The sequence below is a fragment of the Anabas testudineus genome, chromosome 7, assembly GCF_900324465.2.
Source record: "Anabas testudineus chromosome 7, fAnaTes1.2, whole genome shotgun sequence".
NCBI classification, from domain to species: domain Eukaryota; kingdom Metazoa; phylum Chordata; class Actinopteri; order Anabantiformes; family Anabantidae; genus Anabas; species Anabas testudineus.
In genome coordinates this window covers 10,687,195-10,704,890 of record NC_046616.1, presented here as the reverse complement: position 1 = coordinate 10,704,890, position 17,696 = coordinate 10,687,195, and the positions used below count along the sequence as shown (strand labels likewise).

Below are 17,696 nucleotides of genomic sequence, written 5' to 3'. Positions count from 1 at the left end.
CTCGGCCTTTCATGTTCACTTGGCAACACCCTGATGTTTGAGAGACAACTTTAGAAACGTTGTAGGAGCTAGCAAGCATGTTAGCTAGCAAACATGCTAACCATGGCTAGCTGGTCGTTTACAAAAGGAAGTAACGAAAATCATGACATTTAAGGTTCAAGAAATATAAACGCATCATAAGAACTCGCTGTCGTATCTGGGCACCAAGAGGTAAATGTTTAGTGGCATAAATGTAGACCTGTGTTGGGGGATCAGCTTGGTCGGTGGATGCCATCTTCCTATCCCTCGTTGCTCGAGAGGCCGCTCGATTGAATCACGCTCGACTGCTTTTCCTGAAGTCTAACTAGATCTAATTAATTGTCACATAAAATGACAATTAATCATCACGTTTCCAAGAAAAACGGAATCACCTGCACTCGTTCGGTAACTTGTGTTTGTACATTAACTGAGTAGGGTTTTAAACATATGAGCTTTACTAATAAAGGATAATTATTACATTAGTGTAGTGGTACTATTACCTCAGTGCAGGATTTTACTACTTTAATTACTCAGTGAAATTAGAAACACGTGGTGTCCCAGCAGTCATGTAGTGCTGGAAATTAGGTCCTTTCTGTCGCTTGTTATCCCTCTGTTTTACTTTCAGTTATGTCTCGTTTTGCAGACGATAGAACTTCACTACCCACAATCCATAGCGCCACGACGGCGGTTCCGTGTTCGAAAGTGCGAGGACCGAAAAAGGCGAGAAGTGTTGTTGTTGTGTTAAAGTGGGAGAAAGAGCAAACGTACTTTTCTCCTCTGACAGAATGACAGATAGTAAACCGTGTAGAGTGTGTAATTTCACACGACGAAAATCGCATGGGCTGGTGGTTCTCTCCCTAGATGAGCTGAAGATAAAAGGTGAGTTGTGCGCTTTCACTTAGAAATGTGTCTGATGACTCTTATGCGGCGTCAGCTTTTTTTAAAACCTTACGATTTAATACATAATAATATAATAACATTTGCAGTAACGTGAATTTCTAGCTCAAATCGACGCGTGTGTCGGTTACTGTATTTGGCGGTGATATTATATTATATTGATATCTTATTCTCTAACATGAAAGTGAAATATACTTTACATGGGGAAACTAATCCTACTGCCATGAATGAACAGTGTAGCCGCAAAGTTTCAACTAAATCTGCCATGATCACGTCGAGCATCGTGTTTAAACTTGCAAAATCTAAAACAAAAGTAAGGGGGAGACTTCCTCCTGTTCAGCTCATTCCTAGAATACCAGTCATCATGTCTGGTCCAGATCACTGCACGTTTTTAAGTCTCTATTGGAGTTGTGCTTACTAACATTTTGACCTCCTAATTAGGTTAGACATTTAAGCAGGTTCAGGGAACGTATACCAAATAACATCTATACAAAGACAAAGCCAGCCATCTGAGTTTGCCCTTTTAAATCTGGGGGTGATCAGAGCAGCTAAAGTGAAAAACTAACGTGTATTCTGTGTTACATAGACGATAAAATCTATAATTTGTCTGCTCTTTTCCACAGGACGTGATGTTCTTGGGTTCAGCCCCAGTGCCCCAGTTACAGTGGTCCTGGAGGATGATGGGACAGTAGTAGAGGATCAGGCTTACTTTATGTGTTTACCCACGAATACAAAGTTCATGCTGTTGCTCGAAAAGGAGGCATGGTCTCCAGTTCACAGGAGTAAGCAGGTTTATTTGTTTCTGAGATTTGTCCACAGTCTGTAATGCGTGTCATACTTTTAACAGTGAAGTGCACATCATTTTTGTTCTGGTACTTATTTCACCTTTCATTGCAGTTGATGGTGGCACAGCCTGGATGCTCAGGGAATCTATGATACTGGAGTCTGATGCTGTGGACAGTGCCTCCAGTGCTGTAGCGCCCTGGTGGGAACTAGCTCAACAGGTGAAACAGGACCTGGCCAGCATCATCCTCATGTCTGAAGCAGACTTACAGGTACAACATTATTCTTCTGTTTCACAAAAGGAAAGGCTGTCATGACTAATCCAGCATGTACTAGTCATCTTAATGGCATGTAATTTTAAACTGTTTGCTTATTTTGTTCCACTATTTCTAGTGTCAGTGATTCAGGTCGGACACTCCATTGTAGTGTCAACATCTATGTGTGACTGTCCAAAAAAGTAGTTGATAAGTTAAAAAGTGTAAACTGTACTGAGGAACTATACCATTGCCATTTTTTCTCAAAAGCGTATTTCATTGCTTTTACTATAATTTGTGCAAACCTGTTGTTCCAGACCTTAGTGGATGCCCCATGCCCTGAGCTAGCCTCTGCTGTGGGCTTCGAAGAGAAAAAGGCCAAGGATCTCCAGGAGACACTCCAGAGGGTTTTGGACCGAAGGGAGGAGGAGCGACAGTCCAAGGAGTTGCTCCAGCTCTACCTCAAAGCTTTGGAGAAAGAGAATACACAGCAGGAGGAGCCGAGTCAGGCCAGCCAGGGAGGTACGACTGTGTCATTATGTTGTGGTTTTCATTTTTATAACTTGGAAATGGTTATCCTAAATAAAGGTTGGGCACATTTCTTTCTTGCCATACTCTCTGAAGAGGTTGCATAGTTTTTATACCGTGGTCTTCTGAGACAGCTTAAACGATGTGATACATTTTTACTTCTTGGTTAGAAATTCATTTTAGAGAAACTTTCTAGAGTATCTCACAGCAATACTGTCACAGAGAGTTCTTCAGAAAGATCTGGTCACCTTCGGATAATTGCCTTAGCAAATCTATTACAGCAACTTTTGAACAGCCAATAGTCTATTAAAAAGAAAGTCTCAAGCACCACTTCCAGAGCTTGTTAGAGCCTGTTGGTAACTGTTGGTAAATTACATCTGGTATTGGTCTCTGGCTCTGAGTTTTCTTTCGCCTGCTATTAATACTACTTTCTGATACTTAATAAAATGTCTGCAATAAAAATAATATATGTATAATATATGTATATATGTATGTAATCCAGAAGTGGTCACGTATCTTCTTGTATATAAAAATATATCCTATATCCTATCCTATAACTGGACATCACAGACAAAACCTTAATCAGTATGCAGCGCTGGCACAACAACAAATTATGAGGAAATGATATATCTGAAAAAAAGGTTTATATATATATTTAAACAACTACAGATTCTATTTGTATTCAATAAACTTTATTTTATTACATATATGCTCATATCCTATGGATTTTGTTGCAGCATATACTTTAGTCACAACAACAGCATTAATACTGTAAAACAATTGTCAATGAAACAATATCTTTTTAAGCTTTTAGCTTTAATATTTTATGTCTTTTCATTCAGACACTGATAAATCTGTATCTTCCTTCTGCTGCCTTAAACTATTCAGTTGTAGAGCTGTGCTTGTGTCTTTTGGTCACTAGGTGGAACCATAGTCGCTGTTGAAAAACTTGTTAACTAGATTGTATTAAACAAGTTATACTGAGAAAAGCATGCTTTAATGTGCCAGGGGTTCGAGATGTGGATGTGCCAGATGGAATGGAGGTGGACTCTGCATCTGGATTCATGTCCAGGACATTGATGGTCCTGAAAGGCAAAACAAGCCCCGAGACCAGGCTCTCAACTGAGGATCTGCAGGTAATACTCAAAATTCAGCATGATGAAAATGCCCACATTTGTCTTTTACACAGGCAATGTAAGTAATTGCAAGTGCATCAGAAGATCCATGGCTCTTTCATATGTCTTCAGATGATAGTGACCAAAGGGGTTGAAGCTATGGAGCAGGTGCTGGGCTGGGACAAAGTGAGGACTTCAATGTTGGTGCAGGCCTGTGAAGCTGAACTGACCAGACGTCTCCAGCAGGTTCAGGCCGTGCAGTCCATCAGGAGCAACGCACAACAGGACAGAAGCCAGCAGTCCAGCAAGAAGAGCACAGAGGAAGGCAAAAAAACCTCCAGCTCAAGGCAGTAACTAGGCAAAGACTGATAAGAATTCATAGTAGCTGCCTCGGGGCCAGTAGAATAGGATTTACTCTGTGTTATTGATAATATTTATAATACTGGAATCCATGAATGCTAATGATGTTGACGTTTGCATCATTTTGCGAAGATTGCAAACCACTTAAGTGTTTTTTGCCTCAAGAGGAGAGAGGAATGATTTGCACAAATCATTTTTAACAAAGACATGTTGGCCTTAACCACCGGCATCAACTTTCTGTTGGCTCCTTATTTGGATGGGTGCCATGCTGTGAAAATAAACACAGGTAAAGATAAATATAGCCATGAGAAAAACTTAAAGTAATAGTTTGACATTTTGGGGGATGTGCCGATTCAGAGTTATTCAGATTCAGAGTAACACCAGTTCCAGGACGTTCCAGTAGGCTAGCTAACTTAGCCGAAAACAGCCAAACTCACAATGAATAAAACATTTAAGATAAAAGTTTGTTAGTTATGTTTTTATAATTGCATACACAATTTGTAATTGTTACACTGTGGTTTTTGTGTCATATCTAGTTAAACCAGTAATGGGCTACACAGATCTTTCTCATCATAGTCATCATCTTAGTCTCTGCAACAAACGCAATAAGCATGATCCCAAAATGCAAACTATTGCTTGAAGGATTTATATAAACTGTTAGTGTTGAGTCAGATTCCTGGTATTGCTGTTCACATTCTGCTCCACCACATAAACTGCAAGACACCAGCATTTTATTTTGATACATTCGGAAAGATATAGAGAAGAAGAAATGTGCTTCAAAATACTCGTACATCTAACGTTTTGGGATGTTTAGAGGAGAGTTGTTGTCATTCTTACAAGTAGCTTAATCCTGTACCTCATAACTGCCTCCTGCTTGTTATTATATGTTAAGTGTGACTCCTGCAAAGAAAACACAAATGTTCCATTCGCACTACAGTTTGATAGTTTAACCATTTTTTAAGTTCACTCGTAGCTTCTAAATGTAAAATGTAAAAAGTAACTTGAGATATGAGAAATACTAAAATGTTTAACGGACAGCTTTCCCTTTAGGTAACATACAGTAGACATTGTTTACATTGTTATGAGAATATACTACATGTTCTTTTCTTTTCTGTACCACAGTATTCTTGCATGTGCACCTTGGTGTGAAATGTTATTAACTTATGTATGACCACTGAGGGAATTTTTTTAACACGTAGATATAACACGTAGATATGCTACTTGCTATGACAACCACCCAAGGCACAATACATACAGTAACTAACTTGTACAGCACTACGTCAGAGTGACGTGAACTACAACTGTGATTTCTGCTATGAACCAAATAAAAAGTGAGCTCTGCATGACTAAAACAATCTGTTTTGATGAGGCACACAGACTAATTTATCAATCATTAATAACTGGCTGTTATTCCAACAATTATAAGTTAAATAGGACGAGATGCACAGTATGTCACATACTGTACATCCAAGCCTCACTGGACACATTGTGAGTAAGACAGGCATAGCTTCATTATTGAATCCCATTGAACCATTTGTGGATGTATATTCTGGATGAGCACTCTTTTAAGGACCATCTATTATATACCACTGTGAAAGTTATGTTTCGGTGTGGTGGCTGTGTGATGTGTGCAGGTCTGTGTGACTCACCAGTCATGTAGAAGATAGCCATTGTCAAAATTTTTCTTGAACAATGAATGCAATTGATAGTTGATTTACATTTGTGAAAGGATACTTTTTTTGTGTGTGTGTTTGGGAGTGTGAGGCTCAGATGTTAAATGGAGCAAAGACCAAAAGTAAGTCATTCTCATGTTTTATGCTGGACTCTGTTATCAATGTACTGTTGTGTCACCAATAAATTTACCACATTTGGTATTTCATTCAGACATGTATGGGAAGTATGATAAAGGGAATTAGTATATTTTTGTGCAGTAAATTAAAGTTCCCTAGCATTGTTTTAGACTAAGTGATGCTTTTTTATTTTATTAGTTTCTTTACATACAGTAAGTAATGAATGACATTATGTGGTGATAGGCAAACTTTGGTTAATGATAATTTCATGGTGTGCCTAATTCCTGTATATTTAGCTTTAACTAGGCTGAACTGTTAGCGGTTAGTGTGACACCAGTGAGATGTATGAGCTTTCCAGTGTCACACTGTCTTTGTGGATTCGATTACAGTTCTCAGGTAACAACTGCAGGTTTACTCTGTAAGCATCCAGCTGCCCTGAGGACCATGTGGGCATTTCATGCTGGGAACAAACATTATCCCATGTGGTCAGATGACTTTCAGAGAGCACATCCCTATGAGTTTGTTGGGTGGCAAATACCAAGGTTATATGTGGGTCAGTGCATACTTTCCCTTGATAAGTTGTAGTGGCATTAAAAATACAAAATAATAGTTCAGTCAAAGTTAGTGGGGTTTAAAAAAAGGTCACAGAAAAGCTCAATTGACCCAATTCCAAGTGACAATAAGGACAAAGAAATCTATCTGAAGCAATGGATTAAAATGGGTTTCTCTTTTTAATTCAGTCGTGCTCTTTTGCCCCACTTGTGGGCAACAGATAGTGGAAATGTTAGTAAGTGAAAAAGAAATGTCGATTTAGAGGCAATTTCATCGGACTGAAGAACCTAATAATGACTGTTTTGATAGAGGAGCAGAGCTCGGATTGCTGAGAACAAGCTGCATAATGTATGAAGGTTAAATAACTAGCACTCATTGCTTCTTACACCCAGAATAGTCCAGAATGCTTTAAACAGAATGAATTTATTATCTCTACAAGGGCATGTGCCTCCGTATTCAGCTGGAGTAGAGAAGGATCATTGTCTGCTGTCAGCTACAGCATTCTTATGAATACACTTTATCACAATACCAAAGGTTTTATATTACGTAGAAAAATAATTTACAGTATTTTAACTAAACAATGTAAATAATTGTTAATAGGTCAGAGTGTTGACCTTTCTTTATTTGCACCAGTAACCAAATAATAAAACAGCAAATACAAAAGCAATTTAAAAATAATTGTGGTGCTGAATAACAGTGTCTTAACAAAGAAATACAACTATGACAAATTAATTCAAAATATAGTATAAACTCAGTCCTGCTAACTGCATGGTCAATACAATATCCAGGCTTCATTACTCCGAGTGAATTATGGCTGTATGATGTTGTCACAATATAAAGTCACTATAGCCTTCAATGTTGCTCAGGCCAACACGCAATCAGTCAGTTAAAGTGAGAGATTCAGCCTTAGCACTAATGTACTTTATCTTCCATCCCTTGTTTTTCCCACTACTATCAGATCTAAATCTAACGTGAACTTCATAACTTCCTGTGTCAATGTGCCCTGGAGGCGTCGATCCGCAGAAGGGTCCATACTCTTGTCCAGCTGTTAAAATCTTGAAAGAACAAGGAGCATTAACACAGAAGCATAAGAAACAGGATGCTCATTAAACGCCAAACTGATTGATGTCCAGCCTAACTTAAATATGCAGGAAACAGCATGACCGTACAGTATTTCACCCAACGAGGACAGCTCAGAGGCAGGCTGCCTCCACAAGCATGAGGAGGAATACATTATTGTGTGTGTTAGGTTCTTAAGTCACCTTCAACATATCGTATGGACAGGGGACATCTGGGTGTCCCTCAATGTCAAAGGGTTCCAGGAAATCCAGGATGATTCTGTAGCCCTCTGGCAGACGGATAGTGTGGTCACAGTTGCTCATGGGTGGGTAGGGGCTTGGGTAGTCTGGGCTGGTTAGAACACCTGACAATGACGTCAACACCTGGCTCGTGCATGGCACTATGAGGAAGGTACACAATCATTAAAACTGTATTTGTGGGCATGAAAACGAGTGATCTACGGTATACCTACAGCTGTTTATAAAGTTGGAAAGTTAATCAAATATTATTTTCGTTGGAAGAAAATTTGGTTCCAGATCAATTGAGACATTTCATTGCATCATAAATGATGAGATTCATTTAGGTTTGCATTATTGCCAAAGCCAAAGCAAGTGTGCAGATGTTGTTATAGACAAAAACAGATGAGTATTGCGAAGAGGCAGAGTTGCTGTAATTCATATAATTAGTAAAATCTGTAGGCAGATAATCATTTTTGCCCATTCATTGCATGATTTGTTTTGTCACCCTTTTTCCTCTGGCAGAGAATAATAATTTAAGGCACATCAACTGGTAATTGTGATTAATTGCCTAGTGTCAGTACACTATTAGTGCTGCACACAGGTATCAATTTTTAATGCCATTATGAAGTTGATTGTCCCCTAGGAATCGACAGTAATTAACCTTGCCTTACACCAGCTGGCAGAGATCAACAACTTTATGCATCAGTGTGCCTTTTTAGCCTGAAATTACTTAGCATAGGCCAGCTATGATGGAGTGAAGTCTGTCAATGTTCAATCAATAAAGACATTTCTTATAATACGTTATAGCTGCAAGTTTGCAACACCTGATACAATTTTCATCCACCTTCCTTCCATAGCATGACATCAGCAGATTTTTGTATTTTAAAATCTATTGTAATCATCTGGACAGCTGTGCCAACTGTCAGGGTGGAGCGTTATGGTGTCTTGGTACGTTTTGGAAATGCTGAATCTATGGCAAATGACTCAGAAGATGATCAAAGAGAAAGGACTCAGGGAAGATTGCAGAACAGGAAGTAGAATTCAGTATCACAGTGAGTCAGAAGTATTTAAAAGAAGAAGAGAGTAAAAAATAATGATTGGAGAACATTCCAGTGACCAACTCCAATCAATGAAGCTCACAAAGGCTATAGATTAACAACTGAACAAACAGGTGAGGTTGGTGAGTAAAGGAAGGTTCTAGTTAAGTGCATCTAGTTCAACAAGGCTAGATATTGAAGATGAATACCATGAATGGAGTTTGAATTAAAAGCCATATCCCCGGGGCAAATTGTAAAATGCCAGGAGGGTTTGGTGGAGGTCCTTCACAGATGAGTCTGGAAGACCTTTGAAAATAAATCAAAGGTGGGAAATGGGCCACGCCAAGCGCCTTCTAAAGAGGAATTAGGGTATTATAGTTGATAGTTTGTCTGTTCTCCTTCACTATAAAGAAAACAATGTTGTAGTAGGTGATGACTAGATGCATGCATTTCAAGAGGAAGTTCTGAAATGCTTAAGATGTTTTAAATGTTAGGGCACGCGGCAAAGACTGAGAACATAAGAACTGCAGTGGGGAGAATACTGCTGCTTCTCAAGTGATTGATGACAAAGGAAGGGAACAAAGCAAATTCAAAGATATAAAGTGCAAACATATACTCATATAGTGAAACTAGTGATATAAGATATGGTAATGAATCAGCGGTCATTCACCTCAAACACAGATTATCAGGTATAGCATGAAAATCCCATAAAGTCTTAGATTAAGAAAAAGAACATCAAAGAGGATGTTTGTCATAAGGAAAAGTCATTTAAAAAAATAGGAAATGCTTCGCAGGCACTGACTGCATATTAAAGAATATTTACTGCACATTACCTTTATCTGCTCTATTGTGGACTGGAGCTGCACCGCATTTTGATCAGCTACAGGAACATTAAGAAAAAGCTATAGATACAGGAATGGTTGCGAGAATATAAAGATTCTGTAATGTAACAGCTCATGGCAATAAAACTGTGCCCAGCTGCAATCTGCCATGCGGAGAGGAAGCAGAGAAGAAGCCTATCAAGAAGTGTATTAAGACACCACACAGTATTTTACAGAGATCAACACTCAGTCGAATGCTCTTAGCGCTGCACCTCCACAGCTTGGATTGAGCTTAAATGAACATACCTCTTGAGCTGCATGCCTCTCACCTGTGCAGGATCTTTTGTTGTCATGGAGAAGGAATCCTTGTCTGCACGTGCAATAATATCCACCAATGTAATTGTGGCAAAAATGATCACACACTCTCTCCCCGTCCACCGTGGAAAGACATTCATTGATATCTGAGGGAGCGAGACAGAAAGGTTAAAGAGCGAAACGCTACACAGTGAATTCTTCTTTTTTTTTTTTTTTATGAACACTCTAAATGACATGAGTGGTATTTGTGACTGTTGTGTAAATCCTAAACATGCCAAAACCCATTCTGACAATTTATGATTTCTTAGGCGATTAGCATTTTTCTGGGAGCTGTATAATACCACAGCTTTTGCAAGTAAAGCAAACACTAAATGAGTCTTGTTCACTCAAAAATGTGCAATAAATTAACTAAAACTAACAGATGAACAGTTTAAACAATTGTTAGCAAACTAGTCAAACTAAATTTATTGGAAATGTAAAGATACATTTGGATCATTTACAATTTGTCAGAACACTGACAAACAGGATCAAGTATTTGTCAAATAAACTATGTTATGTGTGGATAAGCTAATAGTTACATGTATGTACAACAAATACACTCTTTCTCCTTTCTAACTTATTTCTTTCCTCTGGTGTGCTTCTTCTTGATCATTCCACTCATGGCATATTCTAAAACTGATTTAATATTTTACAACTTTACTGCTGTATGCTGCCTGTGGTAATATAATCCTGCTACGTTTCTCTAGAAACTCCATTATATTGTAATTAAAAATGTAGCTGCCTTCTGGCAGCAAACGTCACATGTCTCTGTATCACCTTCTGAGGTGTAAAATGCTTGGAAGCCGGTGAATCGCCCTTCGTTAGAGTAGTCACTCCTAAAAACCACTGACATGTGGTTCCCGGCTGATAGGATGACAGTGTTCCCCGGGCTGCTTTCAAACTTTTTCTCCTCCTCGCCGCAGAATCGCAAGGTTTCATTGCCCTCTGCCAAAACCTGGTTTGACAAGGTCAGAGGCTTTTTAGTGAGTCAGCAGTGATAATGGGAGGTGAACTTTCTCCAGCAGGTACCTGCATATAGTCATATTCACACTGGTTGGATGGTTCCACGCTGAAGTGGGTAAAGTAGAGTTTGACCCTGTGGCCCTCGGGGACTGTAATGTTCCACATTATGAGTTGGTTGTCGGGGTATGGCCGGGGGAAGTTAGGGGAGGTGAGGGTGCCATATAACCCTGTCATTTCCACACTCAGTGCGACATGGAGGAGGGAAAACAGCACAAGTACACAGCACCCACTGTGCAAAATTAGGTGTGACAGCAATGGTTTCAAGCATTATTTGGCACAAATAAATGCTAGCTGACACTCACCTGGTCATGTTGGCTTCACAGTCTCCGGATATCTACCGCGATTTGGAATGGTTTGCTCCTGCTCATGCGGGGGTAAATGAACCCGGCTGTCCAGGCTGGTCAACATTTGGGCAAACAAAGGGAGACAGGCACATGATCGGTTTTCCCCGCCTCCCTCAGTCACAGAAATCTATCAAGCTGATGAATGTCACAATCATTTATATTCATCTTTCTTATTGTTTTATCAGTTCAAATCAATTTTGCCAAGTGGAAAGTAATGGTTTAGCTGTTAATGACATTAAATAGTTTCTTTAAAAAAAGGGTTAGGGTTGAAAAGCTTTCAACAAAACACAAAAAGGAAGACACATCTGATGGTTCATCGAATAATCAAACTTAATATTCAGATTTCTAAAGTTTTTATTTTGAATGCAAACACAAGAATTGACCTAAATGTATGGACATGGAAATTAGCCATCACCTGCACCACATGTCAGTGTCTCAAGGAACTTGTTTAGACAGTGATGCTGATCAGACTAGACTCTTGCCAGACTCATTATTTCAGACCCAGCTCTCATGATTGCCAAGCAGCGAGGCTGTTAAATAAAAGCTTCAGAAAAATAAATAAATAAATCAAAATAAAACCAAATACCCACAACATTTACCAACCCAGCCCTTTTTGTTGGCACCTAATTACTATATCAGGGCTGAAAACAGTCAGTGGAACATCAACAACAGTTTCCCAGTGAATGAAACCAGATTGCATCATGGGTTTTTTTTTTGTTTGTTTGTTTTTGTTTTTTTCTTTTTTTACAGCATCTGCATGGTGCCAAATGTGTCATAGTCTGACTTCATTGTAAAGGTTTTAAAAATGAGTGAATTGCAGAGTATTCAAGCTTTCTGTTTTGATGGAATATGGATATTGATGGTATTCAGACGTGATTGGGGTCTTTCAACCAGCAACAGCACTAATGGCTAGAATTGAATATTGCTTGTGAATTACAATAATTATCCACATAAACATCAATGTTAATTTCCCTTCGCACATACCCTCTCTGATGGAAACCTTTTTAAATGGTGCCATAACCTTTTCTCCTGATTGTGAGTTGGTGGGTTGTTGAGCAGTGGAGGGTGCTCTGACGGTTCTCCCCCTCAACATCGTCCAGCTGTCACTTAGGCTTTGATGCTCCTGTATAATGCACCAGCACAATCTACACCTCTCTGACACTAAACAAAGCATTCCTGCATCATCTTCATAAAAAAACAAACAAACAAACAAACACAAACAAAAAAAGTAATTTGTAATTTGTGCTCTATGCATCCTTTGACCTAGGGTCTCATTTCCTTTCCATCTGGGGGTGTAAATTAATTTTAAACTTCTGAGCCTTTTTATTTCCACAGAACTCAGTGGGAGCTTAGAGGTGCAAATGGAGAAAGAACTGGGCTGTTTTTTGCTGTTCCTGTTTACCTTCTAAGGAGCTGCAGCACTTCTTTTGTGCAGAGGAACATTTTGAATAAATGTAATTATAGCAATTTAATATTAAAGATGTATCAATAAATTAAGTTTGTCTGTTACTTCAAAAATAGTTACTGTGTTCTGATAAATTCACCAATTTCAATCATTCACCACAATGTTCAGCTGGCTTATATCCATAGTTACAAATTCCATGCTCTTTATTTTGTTCTATCATAATAACTACTGATAAATGATTATAAACCAATTGCAATTAGAGAATTTAAAAAATCTTTACCAATTTAAAAATTACTGCAAAATCAGAGATTTTTTGTTCTCAGGGAGCTGAAGAAGCTCATCTTTCCACATGAAGTGATGGTGCAGTTCTACACTGCCACCCTCACAACATCCATCAATCTTGCTGCAGAGCATCATCAGCTGAGAAATTCACTGGCTGCAACCCCGACCCCACTGATCAGCTGCGCTCATTGCGAGCCAAGAAATGTGCAAGTAGGATCACGTCTAACACACTGAACCCCGGGCACCGTTGAAATGTTTGCCTCTAGAAAAAGACTGATATCAATAAGGAGCACCACGAGCAGACAGAGATTTAGTTTCTTTCCAGGAGCAATTTCACTTTCAAACAACTGAACAATACAGATGCTCCAATCCAGACCCCACACTGATCACTGCATCCCACCTCTACTAATCTAATCTCATCTCTCTGTATCACTGGCAGTGTTGTTCAATGGGTCACATGAGACATTAACAGATAAGGACTTTTTCTATCCACTTGACTTTGCACATTTATTCCTTTCTATATTTAAAGTTGTAGTTTAAAGTCCCTGATAAAAGAATATGTACTGTTTAAAAATGTATAGTGAATTCAACATTTTAATTTCAAGGGAACCAGTAGCTCTGAAGTTAAAACCTGCTCTTTACATCTTCTATTATAACTTCAGTAATTATCATGGGATCATCGCTGCAGCCTCCAGGGGCTGCTGCTGCTGCCTCCTACTATAGATGTTCATGTGTTTTCTTTATTTTATGTGTGTGCACGCGTCTTCTCTTGCACTTTAAGATTTGCCTTTGGTAAGCGTAACTCTACTTTCTAAATGTCAATGCAGTGATTGACACTGAAATGCCATAACTGTAGTGATTAAAAGTGGACAGCAGAGCCTTCATTATGTGCTGCTTGTTGGTCTTATTGGCTGGACACAAAAGATTTTTTGATGGGTTCAGGACTGCTGTTTGCACTGCAGCCTTTCCTGGTGTATAGCAATTAGCATTGCTCTTAAATGACACCACTTTCCAATGTATGCTTTTTGTAGCTGCTCAGCTTTATTACCTCTTCACAGCCCGAAACCTAAAGTCATACCTTTCACACCCTTAGGTCATCCCTTAAGGTGAGAAATTCCCTTTATTGTGGCTGACTGTGAACCTGAGGTAGTAATCCACAATTCAGATGAAAATGAAATAGATCATTGAACAATGAATTAAAACATAAAAGTGTGAATGTGATTTTTGAGGACACACCTAGAACCCCTTCATTTAAATAAAACTGCTACCCACCTAGAGAGGACATTTTCTATAGTTGTCACACACAACAATCTTATAATATTTATAATCTTTTTAATATTTAATGATATTGGATTCTCCTTTCTAAACAGTTTGTCAAGCAGAGGACACTTGCAGAAGAAAAAAAGCAATAAAAAAGCCTTGAGTGCCAATTTTAATAGGACATTTAGACATTGTTTTATGTAAAACCAAGGACATTGCATCTGTAGCTGTAATAGCCAGAAACTGAATACAAAACATTTCATATAGATATATTTCACCTGAAGGACTCACACGTCCTCAAAGCACAAACATTCATTATAACGGCTTCAGGATGTGCGTGACTATCAGGCCAGGCGCTGTGCATCATACGCATCATCAACAGAGAGCATTCGTAAGACACAGACTAAACTCAGTGATGTGTTTGTGCATGTGCTGTGGATAATTTTGCTCACACACACACACACACACACACACACACACACACACACGCACACACAGAGCTGTGCATGTACTCAAAGCGTGCAGGGACACAAGGCACTGGCCGTTCTGATTTCAGCATGATCAAATCTTGAATCTCCCCGTGTACGCAAGACGGAGCCTGTCCTGACACCTGTTTGCTGTGCCATGCGGTAATGAAGTGCTTCCTTACATGAAGTCAGACAGTCATTAAACAAAGAATAGGCCACTTGAGAGCAGTTGAAAGCACAGCCACTGTTTGTATCTGAAGAGTCAACAAAAGACAGGGATGGAGATGCAGAGGGAGAGCTTCATGTATCACGCTAGAGGGAGGGGAAGGATGGGGTTTTTTTTTTCTCATTTTGCACAATTTACACTTCCCTCTGCTGGTCCTGTAACAAACTCAACAAGCTGCCTCCTCAGTTTTGCCAGGATTCAGATACATCTTGTGCTAGAAGCAAATTATACTCCTAGACATACTAGTGCACTTGGTGAGTGTATTTACCCTCACTATGACATCCCTCTGCCATCTTCATCCCCATTCTCATCCTCTCTCTGCTTTTCACCGGCTGCAATCACAGCAGTCCCAACCACCCACATGCTGTAAACTGTAATTAAGGATTTGAATAAGTGGGGATGTGTCACTTGAGCTGAACACCGAGGAACAATGTAGAGTTAATCCACTGTAATTTGCTCGTCCACTGTAGTTATGCAGAAACGTACTACCTGCAAATAACACACAGTTTTTAAAGCAGCAGAGGCCAAGATGGCTCTCTGTGTCAGATGCTCATTCATTTATCAGTGTCTGATTTGATGTCAGATCAATCATTTTTAAAGCCGTAACGTTGCTGGAAGGAAAGAAAAAGACATTTAATCCAGAGAATGGTTTCAAATCGTGTTGCTTGTGGCTGCTCCAGAGATTTGTTCTGTTGCTGCTTTGATTTGAGCCTCGACGACTGATCTTCAGGAGCCAAAGAAGCTGAATTTTTTTTGAATGGGGTCAATATGGATTAACGCTTTTTATGGCACTGTAGCAAGCAGCACTTCAGTTTCCATGTTTCCATTATAACAACCATTGTTCTTGGTGATTGTGTGTGGGTGCAGTGAATGCAGAGAATATGGTAAAAAAAAAAAAAAAAACTAACAAAAAACATGTAGACGTAGTAATGTCTCATAGTCAATAGTCATATTCAATTTCCTGCATGTGGGACGTCTTTGTAAATCAACGCAAACACTAAATGGGATTGGTCCTTTTACCTTTTAAAGATAAACCTGGCTAAACAATCTGACAATCCAGTCCAGACACCTATTTAATTCATTATTTAAGTCATATTGCACATGAGGAAAGTTTGCAGCTGATTACCTTTATGATTTAAGTCTGTCTACGCTATAATTATTTAAGTTTATTTGATTGTTCAGTGTAAAAGCAGATTCACTTTAGTTTGTTACTCTTTTATATACTGTACATAAACCAAATTGTTCACTTGTTCACCAGTTATAGACGGTACAAGAATTGGAACAACAATAAAAATGTACGGTAAAACACAGAAATCCACATAAATATGTTACCAGTAGTTGTATTGTTTCGTGTAAAGATCATTGTAATGCCTGCACATCGTTGTAACAGAGCCTTGGTGCGTGTACTAAAGTTTCTCAAATGGCAAACCCACATGTTCAATGTATAATTTATTGTTCTCCCCGGATCCGAGCATCCCCTGATGATAATGATCAAGAATGGCTCCAGATGAATTGATGCTGAGCCTTTTTGTGTGGGATTTCATTCCTGATGTCAGGGCCATTACTCTTTCAATTTGGCCCGGCACGGCTCTTTTTTTGCAGATAACAAATACGGTCATTTCCTTGCTAATTCAAACAGGCCCCAGCTTTAGCAATTCAGCGGACTACCATAAGGCAGTAAAGCAGTCAGTGACGTTGGTGCAAGGAAGCAATGATGAGAAATGGCACACAGCTGCTGCTCTCCCTCTGAATCCCTTTCTTCATTACGGCACCTCACCGCTAACACGTTTTCTTTTTTCTTCATTCAATTTCAAACAGCTCCTGTTTACAAAATTACACTTTAAGAGGAAAAGACATATTTTAACTTGTAAAAACAAAACACTTGCTCATCCAAAGTTTAACAGTGAATATTTCTCTTAATAACATAATACATCAACTAATCAGGAACATATCAGTGTTGTGAAATTATATAATAGTGCTGACAAGTCATGACTCAATAACTCCAGTAGAGATATTAATGGGAGGTTGTTTCTTGTATAACTGATTAAACATTTTCAGGTCTGTTAGGCTTGAGAAAAATGACGGTCAGCCTGAACATTAGACATGGATTTCCAATATGAGTAATGGCACGGCTCACCCGTTGGCAGCAGCGAAGACTTCACATGCCATTAATAAAGAAAAACCATCACTGTCACCCACAATGCTGCGGTGACATTTAGGATCTCAATGGCTCACATCATGTTTTGCTTTTTGTTTTTTTCACGCAGGCCATTTGACATAAAAGGATTTCGCGTTGTTAGAGAAACCACAATCAGGTGTATTGCAATACCACAAGGGCCCAATTGTCCTGAAAATAGTCACGCGCAGCACTATAGAGTGTGAGAAAATAACATTACTTGAGATCTTCATTTGCTGCTGTGGCAACAAATCTATTACAGGTGCAAAGACTCAGTCAAACAAGCCCAGTTCTGGGAGCTAATCACAGGAGTGTCACCCTTGTGATTGGAGCCCTACTGTGTGTTGTACACATTATACAGCACACTGCAGTACTTAAAAAGACTGTCAATATCATGCTGTGACACCGTACTCCCTCCCTGCCTATTCTTCTAATGATACTATCAGCACGAGTGGCTCTCGTGAAAAAGCTGAACCCATGAACGCTAATAGTAACTCCTATCGCTTATTTATGGTCATACGACAGTGGCCCAGTTGGTTTCGTGGTCATCTACGAAACCCTGAGTCAGTGTTTTAATTACTGTCTAATCCAGCTTACATCTTAAGATGTTAACAACTGCCTGGCAGCTGTCCAACAGCAATGTCCCCAAAGAGAAAGAATAAAGTCATTATTGTCATTATATCATTATTATTATTATCACTCCCAT

At 39.1% G+C, this 17,696-nt stretch overlaps 3 protein-coding genes across 5 annotated transcripts in view; 1 reads left to right on the top strand and 2 right to left on the bottom strand.

Moving 5' to 3' along the window:
• pex14 (peroxisomal biogenesis factor 14) overlaps nucleotides 1–627 on the bottom strand; it is a 44,187-nt gene extending 43,560 nt beyond the window's left edge. For all 3 annotated transcript variants that reach the window (XM_026367741.1, XM_026367742.1, XM_026367743.1), the window contains exons 1-2: nucleotides 519–627; nucleotides 239–339 (exon numbers count right to left, since the gene is read on the bottom strand). In XM_026367741.1, coding sequence (XP_026223526.1) covers nucleotides 239–274 — 36 coding nt within the window. In that variant the 5' untranslated portion in view covers nucleotides 275–339; nucleotides 519–627. The remainder of the gene's footprint in view (nucleotides 1–238; nucleotides 340–518) is intronic.
• A 79-nt stretch (nucleotides 628–706) lies between these two features.
• Nucleotides 707–5,838, top strand: dffa (DNA fragmentation factor, alpha polypeptide). Its single transcript, XM_026367744.1, has 6 exons — nucleotides 707–897; nucleotides 1,539–1,697; nucleotides 1,813–1,970; nucleotides 2,270–2,474; nucleotides 3,489–3,616; nucleotides 3,728–5,838. The coding sequence occupies exons 1-6, from the start codon at nucleotides 804–806 to the stop codon at nucleotides 3,947–3,949; spliced, it is 966 nt and encodes a 321-aa protein (XP_026223529.1). The 5' UTR covers nucleotides 707–803; the 3' UTR covers nucleotides 3,950–5,838.
• A 650-nt stretch (nucleotides 5,839–6,488) lies between these two features.
• On the bottom strand, nucleotides 6,489–11,203 carry masp2 (mannan-binding lectin serine peptidase 2). Its single transcript, XM_026367746.1, has 6 exons — nucleotides 11,133–11,203; nucleotides 10,837–11,059; nucleotides 10,585–10,762; nucleotides 9,783–9,914; nucleotides 7,560–7,756; nucleotides 6,489–7,352 (listed from the first exon to the last, which is right to left on the bottom strand). The coding sequence occupies exons 1-6, from the start codon at nucleotides 11,138–11,140 to the stop codon at nucleotides 7,176–7,178; spliced, it is 915 nt and encodes a 304-aa protein (XP_026223531.1). The 5' UTR covers nucleotides 11,141–11,203; the 3' UTR covers nucleotides 6,489–7,175.
• Between the last annotated feature and the right edge of the window lie 6,493 nt (nucleotides 11,204–17,696).

Bases quoted from the DNA above. Each gene is read 5' to 3' on its own strand.
- masp2 (XM_026367746.1), bottom strand. The intron at 9,915-10,584 runs GTGATACAGAGA...TCGCTCCCTCAG, and splicing joins AGCATTTTACACCTCAGAAG to ATATCAATGAATGTCTTTCC. The intron at 7,353-7,559 runs GTGACTTAAGAA...TGTTCTTTCAAG, and splicing joins GTCCATACGATATGTTGAAG to ATTTTAACAGCTGGACAAGA.
- dffa (XM_026367744.1), top strand. From the start codon at position 804: ATGACAGATAGTAAACCGTGTAGAGTGTGTAATTTCACACGACGAAAA. The intron at 1,698-1,812 runs GTAAGCAGGTTT...CTTTCATTGCAG, and splicing joins ATGGTCTCCAGTTCACAGGA to TTGATGGTGGCACAGCCTGG. The intron at 3,617-3,727 runs GTAATACTCAAA...ATATGTCTTCAG, and splicing joins TCTCAACTGAGGATCTGCAG to ATGATAGTGACCAAAGGGGT.